Raw genomic sequence first — 21,510 nt, 5'->3', positions numbered from 1 at the left:
GGATCAAGCCCCGCTTGGGCTCTCTGCTCAGCAGGGAGCCTGCTTCCTCCTCTCTGCCTACTTGTGATTTCTGTCAAGTAAATTTAAAAAAAAATTGACTTTATAATACATAAGCCTAGAAAGTTTAAAACTTGCAAAACAACTTCACAAACCTTAGTTTTTTTCTTAAAAATCTAAAAATGGTAATGCCAAATAACTTAAGTCCCAAAGTAATTTATGATGATGTTAGAGTTCTATCATGTAGCAAAATATTTCAAAGAGAGAATTCATTAATTAGGTTTTTGACAAATTTATTACATATTTATCTGGTGATAGCAAAGACTTAAAAAAGTTTATATTTATAATTAGTTTTTCTTTAATCCTTTCTCAAGTAAATATTTCATTAGTATAATTAGTAATATCTTTTCTACTACCACTTAAATATTAGAGAATCTCACAGGTACTTATGAAGACTGTGAATAAGACACAGTGAATCAAATCAGATTTTCAAAGCCTAAAGGAATCTTAGTTATCACAGTGGAACAGATGAAGAAAGGCAGGACACAAAAGGTACTGAATTACTCAAGGTCAGGAGCTACATGTAACCAAGGCAAAACTACAGCAGCTGGATCCTAGAACAATACCATCCTGTTGTCTTAAACTACACCACAGAGATAAATTCTAACAGTGATAGTTAACCCAAAACATTTCCAATATTCTAAATGAAGTGAACTCAATAAACTCAAAATGTCCTTAATAGAAGACTAGAAATATGAAGCAATATTAGGAAAAATGTTAAATTTTAAAAGAAATTTATTTTATGCTAGAAAAGTAATTTACTATTTAAAAAATTCAAAGGCAATCAGAAATAAAAGCCAGTGTTACATTCATTTTGTTTAAGCATTATAAAAAATAAGTTGCTGTCTATTTTCCAACTTTACCTTCATATACTGCTTGAAGATATCTGCAGCAGTATTCATCTCCACCACAGTATATACAATTAGCTTACAAAACGCTGCAAGTAAATTTCTCCTCTTGTGCAGAGCTTCAATTTTACTGGCTTCATCCTCCTGCTGACCATCTGGGAAAAAAAGTTACAAACATTAAGCCATCTGTATTTTACTTAAGCCATATGTATTTTTTAATTCTTACCATAAAATACCTTTATTTTCAAGAATTTGAAAAATACAGTGAACACATCCAAATAAAATAACAATTATAATCCCTCCTAATATCTCAGTGAATGACCAGTCCATTAATCCCAATACACAAAATTTTTGCGAACTCAAATAGTAAGCATAAGGCTGCTTATTGAACATGTAACAGGAACCATTTGAGTGAGTCAGAGAACTGATGTTTAGTGAAGTCAGGCTAAGCCTGCCTAAGGCATTCATCCACCTCCCTAATAGGATCACTTGCCAATGAGATCTGCATATTCAATGTTCACTGTTTAAGGCCATTGGGGGCTGGGGGTGGCCAACCTCAGAAATTCTCCTACCCCTTCTAAGGATGACCCCAACCCACCTGAGCCCCAAGTCTCACTGACACATACTTACTTTATATATATTACATATACTCAGTAAGTCTGACCTAGGAACTATTCTGTCTTTTTAAGATAACTTCATATGTTTCTGCTCTGACCCATTATGTGAGATGTTGACATTCAGATTTATCACGGAAATAGGCTTATTTCCAACTTTGTAGTCAAGGAAGCCGGACTACAGCTTCCAAGTACTGCCAAAAGATTATTTCTGATTATTTGATATTGCAAACAAAATTGTGATGAAGTCTTTTATACAAAAAGCTATGTAAAGAACTTTCCTCTGAACAAACTTTACCAACAAAATTCCTTATTAAAAGCTACTTTATTCTGATTTACTTTTCTTTGGTTACCAGTGAAGTTCAAGGTTTTTGTGCATTTATTAGCCATTTATATTTCCTCCTTTGTGAACTGTAGGTGTATACTCTGTCAGGTCTTCAATATAAGGTTCCCAATATCAAAAAAATAGTTTGTAAAACAGGAATGTTCTTTAAAACAAATGTTTATTTTACCCTACCTCTGATAATCTTCAATAACTGCTAGTAAGTTAAAACCAAATTCTGAGACTAGGAATTTAAGATAGACCATAAGAAAAAGTTTTATCACAAGTGCATATTCCAGAATCCCAAAGACATTTGCTTAGAAACCTAAAATGTCTTGTTTATTCTTTCAGAAAATTACCCTGAACATAATAAACTTTTTGTAATTGTCTCCATGATTATAATGGATTTCTATACAATACTGTTTCTAATCACTGTTCAGTACTACTCTCAGGAAGTACACATATGTAGAGGTTCTCCCCTACAGACTAAATTACCCAGATATTAATTACCGAGTTTTTGAGCTCTAATTTTCACTTTTTTCGCCTTTTTCTTTTAAGGTAGGAGTGTGTGTGTGTGTGTCAGAGTGTGTGTGTGTGTTAATCTCTACAACCCAACATGGGGCTTGTACTCACAACCCTGAAATCGAGAGTTGCATGCTCTTCTGAATGAGCCAGTCAAGACACTCTAGGGTTTTTTTCACTTCTCATCAAAAACTAGCCACCTTTTATCTTGTGAAGATTAAAGAATGTTAGAGAAGTATATAGCATACTGGGCCTTTCATGTATGTCAATTGCCTTTATTATTCTGTGATATCAGTGCCTCTAGAAGCATTCTCTTCCTCACCTACTGTACATGGGCTAACAAATCAAATAAAATAACCATGGGTCTACAACACCAGGGGTTAGATGAGAATGAAAACCAATGGAAACTCACCGTGCTGGTGGGAGAATAAAACAATACAACCACTCTGGAGAATATTTTCACAACATGTGGTCAAATTTAAGATGAACAAAGACTATATAATCTGGCAATTACACTCTTAGGTATGCACTAGAAAAGCATTTGCACATGTGCTCAAGCCAGTAAGTTTAAGAACATTTATTGTACACTATTTATATAATAGGGAAGAAATTGGATAAAGTAGTCGTGCCTGGGTGACTCAGTTGGTTAAGCATCAAACTTGATTTCAGCTCAGGTCATGGTCTCACAGTCATGGAATTGAGCCCCACTGAGCACAACGGGGCTCTGCACTCAGTGAAAAATCTTCTTCAGATTTTTTCACTTTCCTCCTCTGCCCCTCCCTGCTCATGTTCTCTCTAAAATGAATAAATAAAATCTTTTTTAAAAAGGGTAAAAGTGGGGCGCCTAGGTGGCTCAGTCAATTAAGCGTCTGCCTTCAGCTCAGGTGGATCCAGCCCCATATCAGGCTCCCTGCTGAGCAGGGAGCCTGCTTCTCCCTCTCCCCTGCTTGTGTTCTCTTGCTCTCTGTCAAATAAATAAAATCTTTTTATAAGAAAAAGAATAAAAAAAGTAGGGTTAATTCATATTACATAATAATTCAGTAGTCAAGATGAATAAGCTCTAACCATATGTCAACACTGACAAATTTCAAAAATGTTAACGCAAAAAAGCAAGATGCAAAATAAAATATTCAACATAATACCATTTATATGGGAGCTAGCAACAGAAAATAAACTATGTATTGTTAACAGATACATAAACTCCTGGTATAGTAAAATTAAAATGCAAAGGCATGATAACACCAATGCAGGATAGCAGTTATCCCCAGGGAAAAATAATAGGATTGGACAGGGATACAACTGAGGGTTTCTTCTGTATCTATACTTTACTCCCCCTCTAAAAAAATTGCTAACAAACAACAAAATTTGACAAATGCTGGTGGCAGATATGGACAAAATGTTATATTTTACATTTTTCAAAAAAAACTGGAATACATTTCATTTTTAAATAGGGGGAAAAAACGTCCAAGAAGGTAAGACTGAGCATAATTTAAAGAAGCTCCCAGAAAATTCAGAAGTATTGGAGAGCTTATTCTCTTTCTAGTTCTATGGTGTAATTGAAGCAGAGACAGTCCCCCAACTATAACAAAAGGATTATAAAAGAAAACTGATTTTGTATCAATTTTTGGAATGCAGCTAGGCTTTCCCAAGAAGTTTTAAAAACTCCTACTCGTCTTTTAGGATCCAACCCAGATGCTAGCTTATTTCAATGTTTTGACTGCCAGACCAGTTAAACGGTCCTCTACATGACCACAACAATGTGAACATGCTCCTATTACTTATCAAACCGCATTGTAATTATTTGTTTTTAGGTATTTTTTGCACTTGAATTTTTTTTGAAGATTTTATTTACTTATTTAACAGACAAAGATCACAAGCAGGCAGAGAGGGGGAAACAGGCTCCCTGCTGAGCAGAGAGCCCCAGCCCCCTGGGATCATGACCTGAGCTGGAGGCAGAGGCTTAACCCATTGAGCCACCCAGTCGCCCCTGCACTTGAATTCTTAAAGGAACTGTCTCATTTTTTGATATCCACAACATTACTTCCTGACCAACAAATGTCAAATAAATGTTAAAAATAAAAGTGTAACTAAACCATCAACAAGTTCTTAATGAAAATAAACTACAAGCCATTTCTAAAATTGTATGTATTTAGAATCTGATTTGCAGGGGTATGTTAGTATATGTATGGAGATTCATATATACTGATGTGTTTTTTTTTTTTTAATATTTTATTTATTTATTTGACAGAGAGAGAGGTCACAAGTAGGCAGAGAGGCAGGCAGAGAGAGAGGGAGAAACAGGCTCCCCACTGAGCAGAGAGCCCGATGTGGGGCTCGATCCCAGGACCCTGAGATCATGACCCGAGCCGAAGGCAGAGGCTTAAACCACTGAGCCACCCAGGCGCCCCCTGATGTTTTATTTTTTTAAAAGATTGTATTTATCTACTTATTTGTCTGTTTACCAGAGAGAGCGAGCACAAGTAGAGGGAGCAGCAGGCAGAGGGAGAAGCAGATTCCCCGCTGAGCAAGGAGCCCAATGTGGAACTCGATCCCAGGAACCTGGAATCACGACCTGAGCCAAAGGCAGATGCTTAATTGACTGAGACACCCAGGTGTCCCTATAATGATGTTATACTGTCCTTCAAGTATAACTTCAAATTAAGACCAAACCCAGAAAGAAAATACCCAACACTTTTTTCGGTGACCTCTTATTCAAGTAAGACATCTGTTGTATGTAATTGGGGTAGAAAGAGTAACTTACCACTAGGGAAGACTGGTGAGGTTATTTTCCTGTGAACATTCTATACTGTCCCAGACATTTACAGAACAATTTCAAACATCTTCTAACATTGAGAAATTACAAAGTTTAATAACCCCCTCAAAATATGAAAACCTGTGTTACAAAAGTATACAACAAAAGGGGAAGAGGGAGTAAATTTTACTGAGTACCTACTTCATACCCAGGCACTGCACAAGTCACTTTCCTCAATTAATTCAGACAGTTCTGTAAGGTAGCTACAAATTAGAAAAACAAGCTTGGGCTAGTGAGAACCAAAGATCTGACTCCAAAGATTATGCCCTGAGATATCACCATGTTTTTAGAATATTACAAAAATTAATATAAATGTGCTGGAACATGCACTGGTGTTTAATGTTTTCAGAATAAAATATCAAATAGGATCACACTTTACATCACTGTTACTTAAATTTATGGTGGATGCAAAGACTTAACAAAAAGATGCCAACAAAATTACCTGCGCTGTTGTTATCATCATCCTGTTCAATGAAGACATGATCCAGAATGAAGCTGAGTAACTCAGACTGCAATGAAGAATCAGGGGTGTAAACTAATGGCTCTAACATGTCGCGCCCTCCTGACATAATTTGATGGCTGAAGATCATCAGAATATCACATAGAATAGTGAAGGCCTATTAAAAAAAAAAAGTACAGCATGCTATAATCCAAGGTTTTTCACCAACTGCCACAAGTAACATATATTTAACACAGAAACAGAATCCAACTTCTAAGAAAAATCAGTGTATAGTATTTTCTTAAGTTTTTAAAGCTGAGGAATAAAATTGCTGTAAAAATGATTTCTAGTATTTGCAATCATGCTTTACTAACTATAAAGTAATTTCATTAAGTATTATTTTCAGCAACGTTAAGTGACTTGTACACAATATGTTAACACTACCAAAACATGCAATCAGGACTCAACCTCAGGTTTTCTGACTCCAAAACCCACTCTCCACTATATGACAATACCTCGTAGTATATACATCCCTAAATAGAGAATAACATAAACTTGGTACCATTCCTTTCCTCTATGAGACAAAAACATACCAAGGAGATCAACTATCTCCCAGAAGAGAGATCACAAAGTCCTTGGTACTTTTTAAGCACTCTCATTCTCAATTGTAACAATTGTAGCGATTAAGTAGGAAAAAAAACCACAACAAACTACGTGCCTGCTTAGGTACTCATCAGACCAATCCAATAATATCATAATAAACATAAATCCAAAGTTGTATCTCAAGAAGCTTATAAAAAAAAAAGAAGCTTATAAAAACTCTGCCAGGAGTTTTAAATCGATTCAAACACTGGTAAAAGTATTCAGAAGAAAATTGGAAATTTTTAATTATCTGTTGGGAACGGGTAACAAAAATAGAATTTGGCAGTCACAAAGTCCACAGCGAATTACATTAAAGGAATTACATTTAAATTACTGCTAAGACAGGTAACACAGAGCACAAAGCGGATCTCAATAATGTTTTCATCTTCTTGGAACTAACCACATTTACTTCTTTCTCTTTTACTTTATGCTTTTACTTCTTTAAGTTTTTCCTCATTTTACTATGATAGTAGTCATTTACACCCATCAGGATATCTGAGTACAAAAACTTTTGCAACATACGTAAGAAAAAAAGAGTGATAAGCATGGTGATACTGACTAAAAAGGTAAACTGGCAGGTCAAGTGAATTGACCAGGACATATTTCTGGAAGCTGTTAGGAAGACTGACATACAAGATATTTCATGACCAAATAATTAATTGCCAAGGCCTGAAAAACAGATTAAATATGAGGTACATATGATAACCCATAAGAAATTGTGTTAACACTTTAATAGGGAATATTATGCTGAATATCTTGGTGGCATATGAAAACAAAGAGGAATACTTCATGTTATTAATTCTGGATCAATGTATACCTCATTAAAATCTATCCTAAGAGTTTAACTCTAGGGGCGCCTGAGTGGCTCAGTGGGTTAAAGCTCTGCCTTCGGCTCGGGTCATGATCTCAGGGTCCTGGGATCAAGGCCCACATCCGGCTCTCTGCTCAGCAGGGAGCCTGCTTCCTCCTCCCTCGGTCTCTCTCTCTGCTTGCCTCTCTGCCTACTTGTGATCTCTGTCTGTCAAATAGATAAATAAAATCTTAAAAAAACAAAGAGTTTAACTCTAAATTGAATTTACTATCTATGGAAATTTTTGTTCCTTTCATGTGAACTATACAGATGAAAATTAAATTTCCAAATCCTTTACTGCTACAATTCAAAACTACATAGTAAACACTGGAGAATTGGGCAATGTAGTAATTATAGGGATATACTTCATACTTTTTCAAGAAAAATGTGGAAATCAGTTACTGGATCTTGGCCATCTAGTATCTTCTAATTTATTTATGCCCAAGCATACAGGTATGGGAGTGAAAAATGGGAGTTGGAAGAAGAAAAATAAAATTAACAGTGGGATAGTGAACGTGAATTTTTAACTATAAAACTCTAAATGTATTTCACTGAAATCAGTTTTGATACTTTAAAATAAAATACAGACAACTGACAATCACAAAGGTTGAAGGAGTTTACTAATCGCTTTATAGCTGGATAACCATATCTGACCTGCTTTCATAGTAGCTTTAAGAAGGATGGGACTGGAAGAAGACTATGCTAAGTGAAATAAGTCAAGCAGAGAGAGTCAAGTATCGTATGGTTTCACTTACTTGTGGCGCATAAGGAGTAACATGGAGGATAATGGGAGATGGAGCAGAGAAGTGAGTTGGGGGAAATTGGAGGGAGAGACAAACCATGAGAGACTGTGGACTCTGAGAAACAAACTGAGGGTTTGGAGGGGAGGGGGCGGGGGGTTGGGTGATCCTGGTTGTGGGTATTATGGAGGGCACATACTGCATAGAGCACTGAGTGTGATGCATAAACAACGAACGCTGGAACACTGAAAAGAAATAAAATAAAATAAAATGGAAAAAAAAGAAGTATACCCTAATTTAAAATAAGTAGTGACCCCAAAAATTTAAAAATAAAAATAAACAAACAGTATCCAACATATGACTGGTGGGGCTCTCCCCCAATATGCAAAGGTTAAGCAGAATGAAATGGTCAAAAAAAAAAAACCCTGAAATCACCATAACCACTTGACTGTATCATTATTAATATTTCTTATGATTATAAAAATGTCTTCTCCATAGAAGCATTTAAAAAGCAAATGTACAAAAAGCTTAATCCTCTATTAGGGAATTAAAACTAAATAGCTCTCAGTCCCAGGATTAGAATTCATTTTACAGATGGGAAAACTACCTGTGACAGCAGTTAACAATGTATTTCCACAATGAGAGCATATGAAGTAAGAAGATAACACTCTGAAGGCAGGGAAATGATTAAAATTTTTATTTCAGACAAAGTCCACACAACACAAAAATAATGTACACAGTCAGGATGGGCAGGAATGTCAGTATCTATCTGATAATATTCTCAGAGATGACAAAACCATGTCTCAGAGATGACAAAAACCCGTTCCCCTCCCTGAGGCATACTTGCACTTGTTAAGTTCAAGAATAACTTATGTAATTTCATACATCTAATTTGTATATATGGGCCTCTTTACCAAGTCATAAATAATAACATAGAATAATTTCAATGAAGGTAATCTATAATACAATCTATAAACTCCATATGAAATTATTAATCTGTTTGACTATCATATACATGGACAGATATAAGACATTTCTGCTTTGCTCAACCTCAGTATTACTTAAGTTTTCTATATTATTTCAGATATTTATTAAGGGTTGCTTACAAAAGATGGCTAGCTACAGTAATTACTAACCTGTTCCTTAACAGTAGTATTCACGTTGGTCAGGTAATGCTGACATATCTGACAGAAAACCCTCATCTGTTTCTTTAAACGCAGCAAGTCCTCCTTAAAAAATTTAACATGAATAAAAAAAATTTAACATGAACAATTGTATAAAAACCTCATTTAGTACTTAACATGCTTCAAATTACACAAAATATTATCATATATTTAACTATATTTACTCTGCTTATACATTAAATTCTTCTTTACTATTCATAAGAAAGAAAAAAAAAGAAATTAGACCATTTTTTTAAAAAAACAGCAACAAACTACAGCCTTAAAAATAACAGGTATATTAGTGCATATCCGAAGTGGTCTGGGTCCTTTAAAATGAGAAAAACTATATGACTGTACATGGCTATCTTTAACAAATCTACTACCTCAGAATGTTTATAGGGTAAAGATTAATGCTCCATCCTTGTTTTGTAACTTGAAGGGTAGCCAACTGATTAACAGAAGAAATTAATTAATAAAAAAGACAACATCTTTCATATCTTACTTGAAGGATATATCAGTTGTACTTTTTAAAGAGATGGAAAAAAAATCAGTTTTGTAGTATTACTCCAATTTAAACAAATTTTAATGTCTTGTAATATTAAAATGATAAAATCTTTCCCTAAAAACAGGTTTAACTTGATTGATTTGGTAAAGAAAATTTAACCAAGCTTCAGAATAATTTTATATTTAGTATCATTCATTTTTACCCTTTCCCCTCTACTCAAAATATAATCTTTTCCCATTTTCGTTTTTAATTTAATGCGTTTGACTTAGATGAGCAATCATATTTGGTTGTTGTTCCTGCTATAAGCTGATATTGAGTTAAATGAATTTCTTAGTTGTCTGACAAAAAATGCACTAACAACAATACTGAATTGCTTTTTCAAGGGGAAAATACCCATTTCTTGCTCTTTAAAAGCTCAAAGAAATCCTAAGCATTTAAAATTATTCTGTGATTTTACACAAAAGAAACTTAGTATCAAGACAATCATTTTTGAGGAAAAAAACTATGAACAACAAATTCTCTATCTCCAAGATGTTACATAGTATGTATAAAAATGTACCTGAATAATATTTAAGGCTATATGTACAGCAAGTACAATCTTTTTAAGTTTCCAGTTTACAAATAAAAAAAGACAAGGGGCACCTAAGGTGGCTCAGTCAGTTACAGATGAAAAAGGCAATATTGTTTTGGTTCAATTACTAAACAAAGTGACTTACAATGAATCTGGAACATCAGTAGAAAGATCCTGCGTATGAAAAATGTGATCCCAAAACAATACTGAGGCATAAGAAGATCTAGGGGCAGCTGGCTTGTTATCATCAATTTATATAATCCAATAGCTATAAGCTTGTTTCGAAAGCTCTTGGTCATAATTTACAAAATCTGTATTTCTGTATGTTCTCAATACTTTTGAGAACATGAAAATACATAAATTATGCCACCTTAAAATGTAAAATGTTTTAAATTTAAAATCATACCTTGAAACATATTAATGTTCTTTCACTGAATATACATCAAATTATAAACATAACTTTCTAATGGTACACACGCCTAAACAGTAATTTAGAAATAAGCAAGACTTCACCAAAACTGATCTCACTGAAAGTTTGCTGAAAACAGTTAATGATATCTAATGATATTTAATGTAATAAGAACTCCACTGGACTACCACAAACCTTTGTAGAGCTGCTTTCAGTTATCTTTGCAAGCTGCCAAAGGATTACATAGTGAGTACACTGCAGTGCATGAATAACTATCTGTAAAAAGAAGAGAATACAGTAAAAACTAAAAAGTCCCAAGTATTCATTCTCAAAGTTAAGTATGTAACTTGAAAATAAATAAAAACCTGCTCAGGCATGTCTCCATTTTCAATTCCGGTTTTCAACAGTTTGTAATTACAAGCAAACAAATCCCACTTTGAAAGATCATGGGCACTGTAAAAAAGAATCAAGTTATATTTAAAGTTAAGCTTAATCACTTTTATTCTGGACTTGAATGTTAACAAAATGCTGTCAAAGTAAATACAGCAAACTGTAACATGCATCCACAACAAAAAAAAAAATGTATTTTTTTAAAAAGTATACTGGCTGACAGTCTATCAATTATTTCTCACTTTAAAACATGACTCTGTCAACTACTTTTTATATATAAGCACAAGAAATCTAGCAGAACTGGTACGCCTGGGTGGCTCAGCTGGTTAAGCATCAGCCTTCAGCTCAGGTCATGATCCCAGCATCCTAGGATAGAACCCCATAATACTGGGCTCCCCACTCAGCTTCTCGCTCTGCCTGCACATTCTCTCTCTGACAAATAAATCTTTTAAAAAAATTATTAAAAAAAAAAAGAAATCTAGCAGAACTGATAACATTAAAACATGCAAGTTGGTTTTGATTTTGCTACAGTTTTAAGAAATCAGAACATTAAAATTCAACTTACTTATGAAAAGCAGTGATTCTCTTCAATGTTGACAATACCTGATATGCATCATCTTCATCAGGTTCTTCACCCTATGAATATCAATTATATATAACATTAAATCTTAATAACCACCAAGTGAAAAATCTTAGACTATCACACTGGTGATACCACCTTAAAAAGAAAGAATAGCTTAATACCACAAATTAACTCTGTCATTCAATACCTAGATCTGTCCAAATTTAAAGCAATATGGCTGGAGGAATGAATCAACACAGTTATCATCACAGGTACACTACACCCAAGAGATAAACACTGAATGACATTCTCCCCTCTCTTTGAAGTAGTCTTGACACAAAACTATGAAGACATTTAGTCTTTCACAGTAAAAAAATGTATTGGGACTATTAAAAACAGTAAAGGATAAGCAAGAGATCATAAAAACAACACCTAAAAGACAAAACCTTAATGAAAGAAACATAGTGCTCAAGAAAGACATACCAGACCAGTAACAATTTGGAAAAAAACCTTCTGTATAAAGAGTAGATATGCATAGTCCCTCCTGGATATCAATTTTCCAATTGAGAGTAACTTAAGTTTTTGAAAAACTTACGAGTCTTACTGCATGAAACTTGTGAATTTTTTTAAACACTACCAAACATACTGTAAAGAACTCCAAGTCTCTCAAAAATGCTTATTTCTAAACAGTTTCTCTATATTAATAAACTTAATTAACCCATGCTTGATTTTAAATTAACTTGTCCTAATCACAATCATAGCTAGCCAAGAGTAGAGCCATTACATTTTTAAACTACGAATGTGATCACCGTATATTAACTTATTTGCACAAACCACCAGTTAAGCAAAACTTAGTAAAAGCATGGACTGTTACAAAAAAGAAAGCTTAAGAAGCAACTATTAAAAAGAAAACTGAAAATTACACTGTCCATATGATTTTGCAACATTAATGACAAAACTGACGTGAAAAAGGCTAAATGTATTGAGAATTATGACTTTATTTTAATGCAAGTCAATTAAACTGTTAAGTACATACTTCTTTATTATGTCAAATTAGCCACTATACAGTCCATCATTAGTTTTTGATGGAGTATTCAATGATTCAGTAGTTGCATATAACACCCAGTGCTCATCACAACATTAGCCCTCCTTAATCAAAAAAGATAAAAGTAAAAAAACTGTAAGTGTATTTGAGTGCCACACTGTAAGCTCTTTGGAAATATTAACAGAACAGAACACAGGAAACTACAAAATCAACAGTGGCTCTAACATTAGTACCTTTCCTTACTAACACTGCCATAACAGTAATAAACAGCCTACTTTTTGAGGCTAGATAGCCACAGTCTAGCTCTCCTTTTCTGTTTCATTTACACTGTGTTGCCTAACAGCCTCAACTTCAGCTAAACCCTGGTAATATCTGAGATCATTTCTTTAAAGTTAAAAAAGTGTAAGGGGTACTAGTTTTGCTTTTACCTTCTCTAAGTCAAGATTCTTACCACCTTCCCATTTTGGTGGAAGAGTAATAGTAGCATGATGAATCAAAGAGCAGAATATCTGAGTATTTTTCAACATACTGCTAGGGACTATCACCAGGAATGGTGACTAATTCAGTTATTAAAGGGGAGGGACCCAACTGACAAAATACGTTTAATACATACCTCTTGCAGAAAATCTTCAAGAAGCCGGTTAAATTTATCTGCCAACTCATCTATCAGTTGACTTCTTGAAATATCTACCCTGTTGAAGATTGTGAACTCTTCATTACAGAGTGCATGGTAAGTTTTAGAACATGCTTCCAAAACATCTGTATCTGTGTGCTTCTCTACAATATTCCGGATCTGTCGTAATAAGGCATCCAAATGCTGCAAAATCAAAGTTTTTTTCATTAAAACTAAGGTACATATTAGAAAAAACTAAGGTACATATGATAGGCACAGAAAGTCTATACTAACTTGGTGAAAAGCTTCAAAAACAGTAACTCTACAAGTAGGGCATATATTTCAGTGTGTTTTCCTAGTCGTGGTAAGTAAATACACTGATCCAACCATACTTATTTCCTCAGCTTTAATGGGAACAATATTACCTATCTCATAGGACTTTGGTAAGAATGTTAATACAAAGAATTTATATTCCTGGATATATTATATAAGTATTTATATTCCTGGAACACAGTAAAAGTACTCACTGAATATTAACTGCTTTCATTTTATAATTGTTATTATCCAGTTACCTACCCCCAATCTCCATAAATCTCTCAGATATAATCAAATAATGGCTAGGAATGAGGGCATGGGTATGGGTATGAATCAAAGGGAAGCCTCATTAATACCATTCTCTAAATCCAACTTATAAAAAACAAAGAAGATATATAAAATGTAGGTTTCCTTTAAAATTCGAAGTTTCAAAAATATAAAGAAACAGTATGATGGGACGAACTAAACTAGTAGTTTTTCTTCAAGGTTGTTTTTATACAGAGAAACATTGTACCTTTTCTAATCGTCCAGTGGTATATATTTCCAAGTCAAAATACTGAGGCAACTGCAACAAGTTAGTCACCTTTTCTGCATCTATAGAGTACTTTGAAATAAAAAAAAAATCACGTCAAAACATCACAATAATGTTGTTAAACATTATGATAAAAATCGGTTTGACATTTCCAAACAAAACTTATTAATTTCTTATGAATACTCTTCTATTATACAAACTTACCTTAGCTAATAACTGAGGAAGGGCCACAGCAAAAAGTTCAGTGATTTTTGTCCTGTCATCCAACTGGGTCTTCTTCTCCTTCGCTGTCAGCACCTAAAGCAACACAACGATGCTTTTAAGTATTTATTAAACCTAATAACTTAGGTTCTCAAGTTTAAGTTAAGACATACAAAATAAGTAATGAAACTACAGTTTAAATGAAGGACACTAAAATTTCTACTGTAAAACATGAAAGCTAAGAGTAACAAAGAATAACTTGCACAGTATTTTTTAAAAGCCACCTAAAATAACAGCACCAAAAAAAACCTCTAAATAGTTCTAGAGGCAAAATCAGTACCCAATTAAACTAACCAATGCTACCATTAGACAAATAAAGCAACAGTTAGGAACAGGAAAAGTTTAGGAGCTTATACAATAATGGGACTGAATAGCATTTCAGACTACTCTAAGCTGTGGGCGATGATGCATGGATTATGAACTCAACATGAATTCACTTAGGATAGCATGAATTCTATCACTGATTAGAAAAAGAAGAAAAAAACAGAAAACAAAATAAAACAGAATGTGTCACATACCATAAGCATTGTTGAAGAACTTTTGTTTCAATTACATACAAACACACACACATATATATAGATGTATACTATGTGACAAACCATGTATTTTTATGCCTCATAATCAAAGTTTCAAAGGTTGTGAAATTATTGGTCTACAATACAAATATATGTGAACTCTGTAGTGATGAATTAAAATATAATCCAAGGAAACAGGAATTTCTCCATTTTGATGAATAATTGTTTTAATTCCTAATTTTTATTAAAAGAAAAAGCAAATCTATAGATAAACCAAAATGCAAAAATGCACCATTCTAAAATGGTAAGCTATATTAAGTCTTGAGAGAAGTTAATCACTTTATCTTCTATAGTAACTAACAAAAGTATCTCATGGAAGAAACTCAAAATTTCCCAAATTGTTAATGCTTTAAAATTTATTTCTAACATATACGTATGGGCAAAGATCATCTGAAAAACAAAATGTAAGATTCAATAATCTGGCTTTATAGTTATGTGCAAGAGTTTTTAAAATCACACCAAAGGAGAAACAGACCTTAGAATAGTGAAACTATACCAACATACCCTTTTTCCTGTCCCTCTTCCCACAGGGGGATGACATTCAGCTGCTTGTCTAATGGTACAAAGCATTATTTCAATCAGAGCACTCTCTTGTCTATCTGTTAGTGCTGAAAAAAAAAATCAGAAAGAATTAACCTTTTTCTTTTTTCCCTATATGTTACTTATAAGTATTACATAACAATCCTTCTGCCTGTGACAGAATCTGACCTAATGTACTAAAGAAAATCCCATTACAGTATCACAGCTAGGATGAGAATTAAAACTTTACTGAACAGTACAAATCTGTGTACCACTGGTCCACAATTTAACCAAAGAAAATATGAACAGAGATACCACAAAAAAAATTTTTAACAACTCAGTACTGACAGCAACTACATTTTTCTTCGTAATATTCATGTATATGAAAACAAAATTATTCACGTAGATTTTCCATTACCTTTTTTTTAAAGATTTATTTGAGAGAGAGAAAAGAAACACTCATGCAGGGGAAGAGTAGAGCGTAAGGGAGAGAATCTCAAGCAGACTCCATACAGGGCCCAAGGCCCAATCTAAGGGCCCTGAGAAAGTCATATGCCCAACAGACTTAGCCACCCAGGTACCCCTCAATTACTTTTTAGTGTATGTGCTGCCAAAGCAAGCACTCTCAATTACTTTTTAATATTAAAGAGAAACAAATGGAGTAAGTAAAATCTATTTTTAAAACTGACTAGGTGGGGGCGCCTGGGTGGCTCAGTGGGTTAAAGCCTCTGCCTTCTGCTCAGGTCATGATCTCAGGGTCCTGGGATCGAGCCCCACATCGGGCTCTCTGCTCAGCGGAGAGCCTGCTACCTCCTCCTCTCTCTGCCTGCCTCTCTGCCTACTTGTGATCTCTGTCTGTCAAATAAATAAAATAAAAATCTTTAAAAAAAAATAAAACTGACTAGGTAACAAAACACCATAATTAAACATCCATTTACCTTCTTCTCCACTCAGCGGCTCCTCCAGCAACAAGCTATTCATACATTCCCAGTCTTTCAGTAGCTCAGTAGCGCAGTCCCACATGCTATCCACAAGGTATGCTGCATGCTCATGTAACTAAAATTTAAAAAAGACCAATGTGCTCTTAGACAAACAGCATACTAGCCTCAATTCAAAAGAATGGAAGCTTTGCTGGCACCATGTACAAACTCAAACAGCAATCTGTTTTTTTAGGTCAAATGGAAAAAAGGACAAAGAAGAAAGTGCCTTAGCTTGCTGAGTATAAGTAAACTCACAATAATTATTACGATAATTAACAAGAAAATTAATTCTGAAAAAATTCTGAAAAAAATATGCATGTATATTTAGTGCCTATTTGGACTCAATACCACGAGTTAACCACACTCAGTTATAAAATACACTGTTAATTTAATTTAACGGGAGTAATTATGGTTACTTAAACATTTTTTAAAAGTTTACTCATCAACTCAATACATAAGCATATTATTTCTCTTCATTTTGTGAAGACTAAAAGGCCCTACAGATTCCCAACTTGTTTCCAGGGACTATCATTATGATGATACCAAATCCTGTCAAAGACATTACCAATAAAAAAATATGGAGGCCAACATCTAACATGAACATAGATAGAGTATCCTCAAAAACCTAGCAAAGTGAAACCAGCAATATATAGAAAAGGTAACAGATCATGACTAAGTAGGTTTTAGCCTAGGAATTCAAGGTTGGTTCAACATTCAAAAAACTAGTCAACATAATTCAAATATTAACATAATGAAGGATAAAATAATCGTCTCAATAAAATAATCATCTCAGAACAAGCACTGGATAGAATTCAACATCACTCATGATAAAACTCAACAAAAGGGACAGAAGAAAACATTCTCAATATAAATAACTACACCATGTGAACTATAACTAAATAACAATGTAGAAATACTGGATGCTTTACCCCTAAGATCAGGAACAATCAAAAGATGTCCACTCTCACCACTTCTATTCAACATTCTACTGGATGTCTTAATCAGTTCAACAAGGCCAGGGGAAAATGGCACAAATATAGGAAAGGAAGAAGTAAACTGAACATTATTTGCATTATTACAGATAATCCCAAGGAATCTATTAAAACCTTACTAAAATAAGTGAATTCAGGAAAGATGCAGATGCAAAAGCCAACTATATTTCTATATACAGAAAAAATTTAAAAATTTAAATGAAAGACCCTAAAACTAACTAATACATAATATGAACATGAAAAATGTATGTTGAATCCTCTCAAATTCTGGTTAACAGGCAAATTTTCAATCGGAGGGAGACCTAAAGAGCTGATGTTAAATGTAAATCCCTACCTTCAACAAAAGTTTAAAAAGCAGGTACCAAATACTGAGAACAAAGCACAAGGTCTATATTAACAGTTTCACATGAAAAATAAAGAGTTTTACATGGATTAGCTCAATGTTACCTGAGAAATTATTATCCACATTTTTACAAAGAAAATGAAACTTAGAAAGATTAAGCAACTAAACCAGTTACACAAGTAAATAGAGGAACACAATTGGTAATAAGGTCTTTCTGACTCCAAAATTCATACTCTTAGTACTATACATAAATCCCCTTATTTGAACATCTTACTAAAAGAATGTTTTTCTAAATTTTGTGTAATGGGTACAACGTTATTCTATCCAAGATTTACTGTGATATACGGAAGATTTTAAGATGCATGTCATTTCAACCCCTTCTCCAAATTGTTTTGAACGTAAGTACAAAATGAACATCAACTAACCTCACTTTCCAGAAAGAAAAAAACCAATGTCTTAACAAGGTTGGCATTTGGACCTTGTCGGCCCCTTCTTTTCATCATCCCATCGTCCTCTGGATCTCTACGACTGAAGAGCCTATGATCAAGGAAAATATTAACTTTTAAAACAAAAAAAAAACATTACTTCCTAATTTTAAAAAACAGTTTGGATTCTATATTTAAGCATCTAATAGAAGAAAGTAAATGGGGCCTGGATAGGTATTTTACAACATGATATCCAGGTAAATAATAGCTATAAATCCTTTTCATTTCATACTTAATGGTACTTCTAAGTCCTCTTCAATTAACTTCTCCAGTTAATTTCATGGAGTTATGGCTTATTTTTTTTAAAGATTTTATTTATTTATTTGAGAGAGGGCAAGCGAGCAAACAAAAGAGCACAAGCAAGGGGGCGGAGCGACATGCGGAGGGAAGAGGGAGAAAGCAGGCTCCTGGCAGAGCAGGAAGCCTACTGCAGGGGTCAATCCCAGGACCCTGAGACCACAGTCCCAGCCAAAAAGAGACACCCAACTGACTGAGCCACCAGGCACCCGTGGATTATTTTTTAAGATTTTTATTTATTTGACAGACAGAGATCACAAGTAGACAGAGAGGCAGGCAGGCAGAGAGAGAGAGGAGGAAGCAGGCTCCCCGCCAAGCAGAGAGCCTGACCCGGGACTCGATCCCAGGATCCCGAGACCACGACCCAAGCCACAGGCAGAGGCTTAACCCACTGAGCCACCAAGGCACCCCTGGATTATTTCTTTTTTTAAAAATATTACTGCATTTGAGGCGCCTGGGTGGCTCAGTCGATTAAGCATCTGCCTTCAGCTCAGGTCATGATCCCGAGGTCCTGGGATGGAGTCCCACATCTGGCTCCCTGCTCAGTGGGGAGCCTGCTTCTCCCTCTTCCTCTGCCTGATGCTCCCCCTGTTGTGCTCACTCGTGCACTCTCTCTCTCTCTGTCAAATAAAAAAAAAATCTTAAAAAAATTACTGCATTTTATTCAACTATTTCCTTTTGTAAAAGTATTACACTAGCTCATACCATTTATGCACATTAACCTGTAAATAGTCATCTCTTTAAAACTGAACATATATTTTCCTTCTAACTTTCTTGCACAATTATCTCGAAGTGTGCATACAGTTACCTCTTTCTATGAATATCATGGTGGTTTTTCCTTATAAATAACAAAGATATATCACTGGACAGCAATGAATAGAAACTGGACTATGAACATTTTACATCATGTACTCTAATAAATGCTCCCCCACAGGAATTTTAATAAAATCTTACCACAAAGATACAGTTTAGTCCATGTGGTTCAAATTGTTCTCTTTATTTTTTGTTTAAAGAGAAACCATCTTTTCTTTTTTAAGATTTTATTTATTTATTTGAAAGACAGAATGATAGAGAGAGAGAGTACAGAAGCAGCGAGAGGGGCAGAGGGAAAGGGAGAAGCAGATTCCCTGCTCAGCAGGGAGCCCAAGGCCGGGCTCAATCCCAGGATCTTGACCTGAGCAGAAGGCAGACACTTAACCAACTGAGTCACCCAGGTACCCCACAAATTTTTCTCTTTAAAAGCCATTACATAACATTTGCCGAATGTTTTCTGTGGTCAGATATTCACACTGCTATCCATACTACTTAATCTGAAGTGTTATACCAACATAAAAAGGACTATAGGGTTTTAGGGATTCTTACGTCAAACTCTATCAAACACGTAAAGCAAAGCCCTTTAATATTTTCTAAAGCAAGCAATAACAGACTTAGTACTAAATATTATAATAAGACAATATTTAGGAACTGATATTGGCGAAAACAATAAAAAATTAGGAAAGGGTCTTAACATGATGATTTTTATATACCTTGTATGGAGTTTTATATATTCTATTCATTAAAAGACATTAGAACTGAAACCTCTGAAGAGTAAAATGTGAAAGTTCCTACTTGACCTGTATGAATAGTTTTTTAAATGAATTACATATTTTTTAATATTGATTAAAGTACAATAAATTACTGTCATAAAAGTAGGTTTTAAAGAATAACAAAAATGTAGGTTTACTTTTTGTAGAGAAATTCCCCAGCTGCTACTGCTACTGGCCGGTGAGCTGAATAAACCAGATGGTAGACATTTTCACAATCTTCTGCAGTAAGAACTTCTTCACTACTCCTAAAAAAAAAAGAAAGAAAGAAAAAGAAAACAAATGAGCAGTAGCAGTTTCATATATGCTCATACATTAAAAAATAATACACTTTTCACTAACGTGTGTTTAAAAAAAATCAACTTCATTTGATTATCATGTCAGTAAAAGCAAGCTCTGATAAAAGAGCTGAATATTTTGTCAACATCTAAGATCAATGGGAGGTAAAATGAGAGTGAATACCAAAATACAGAAATATCTGCTGAAGAGAAGTAATAAGGTGACAAGGATATTAAAGAGAAAGGAAGACAAAATAATATAAATTAATGTAAAAAAAATTAAGTGGTAGCATTCTAAGAGCTTAGAGTTAATCATCACAGAAAATACTGTATTTCACAGTAATAACAAGATAATATCACATTAAAATATACTAACAGCCCAATTATCTCACAATGATAAATACTTCATGCACCATGTACTGAATATCATATGAGAAAAGGCAAATGGTTTTTTGTTTTGTTTTGCTTTGTTTTTATTTATGTATTTGACAGAGAGAGATCACAAGTAGGCAGAGAGGCAGGCAGAGAGAGAGTGAGAGGGAAGCAGGCTCCCTGTGGAGCAGACTCGATCCCAGGCCCCTGAGATCATGACCCGAGCCCAAGGCAGCGGCTTAAACCACTGAGCCACCCAGGCGCCCCGGCAAATGGTTTTTTTGAAATAATCAAAATTTAAATGCCGAAGACCTTTAATTACAAACTACCACTGGAAAAATCTTACTGAAACGTAGTGCTCATTTTCCTGATCTTACTTTTAAAAAACAAAATAAGCCTAATAAAATCTTCTTGGTAAATAAAAGTCATTATTAGGCCCATCGACCACAGTACCCAAGGGTAAACATTGTCTAGTTCTTCCCTTACAGACTTTGCTTTCAGGGTCCTGGTGTCTCATAGCTCTTTACCTCCTAATACGCTTTCCGTCTGCTGTGAAATAAACAACCTAGGTTTTTAGCACTCTATATAAATTGAGAACCACAGGACCACCACCAGCAAAAAAGGTCTAAAGTACATCAGATGGTTAGCTGAGGAGCTCAGATCCTTTTTGGTTTTCTTTTTTTTTTTCCCCTTTTTGGTTTTCTGCTGTGTCAAGGTTTCCAGAAGCCTGATGTCTAAGGAAACATTACTTCTTTTTCAGAAAAATAAAACCAAAATGTTAAAATTCAAGTTTTGAAAGCATTCTGACTTAAATTACTCTATGTATAATACTGAACTGTTACTGGAAAAACAACCAGTGTCATTTTACAATGAA

General features: G+C 34.4%; 1 protein-coding gene across 6 annotated transcripts in view; it reads right to left on the bottom strand.

The window, feature by feature from the left end:
* STAG2 (stromal antigen 2) overlaps positions 1-21,510 on the bottom strand; it is a 146,810-nt gene that overhangs the window by 24,919 nt on the left and 100,381 nt on the right. For all 6 annotated transcript variants that reach the window (XM_045994926.1, XM_045994924.1, XM_045994930.1 and 3 more), the window contains exons 13-25: positions 20,127-20,234; positions 18,047-18,158; positions 16,245-16,362; positions 15,292-15,395; positions 14,156-14,248; positions 13,934-14,023; positions 13,105-13,308; positions 11,450-11,520; positions 10,860-10,947; positions 10,690-10,770; positions 8,983-9,075; positions 5,618-5,792; positions 921-1,060 (exon numbers count right to left, since the gene is read on the bottom strand). In XM_045994926.1, coding sequence (XP_045850882.1) covers positions 921-1,060; positions 5,618-5,792; positions 8,983-9,075; positions 10,690-10,770; positions 10,860-10,947; positions 11,450-11,520; positions 13,105-13,308; positions 13,934-14,023; positions 14,156-14,248; positions 15,292-15,395; positions 16,245-16,362; positions 18,047-18,158; positions 20,127-20,234 — 1,477 coding nt within the window. The remainder of the gene's footprint in view (positions 1-920; positions 1,061-5,617; positions 5,793-8,982; positions 9,076-10,689; positions 10,771-10,859; positions 10,948-11,449; positions 11,521-13,104; positions 13,309-13,933; positions 14,024-14,155; positions 14,249-15,291; positions 15,396-16,244; positions 16,363-18,046; positions 18,159-20,126; positions 20,235-21,510) is intronic.

This window comes from Meles meles, chromosome X, assembly GCF_922984935.1.
Source record: "Meles meles chromosome X, mMelMel3.1 paternal haplotype, whole genome shotgun sequence".
NCBI classification, from domain to species: domain Eukaryota; kingdom Metazoa; phylum Chordata; class Mammalia; order Carnivora; family Mustelidae; genus Meles; species Meles meles.
This window is presented reverse-complemented; position numbering and strand designations above follow the sequence as displayed.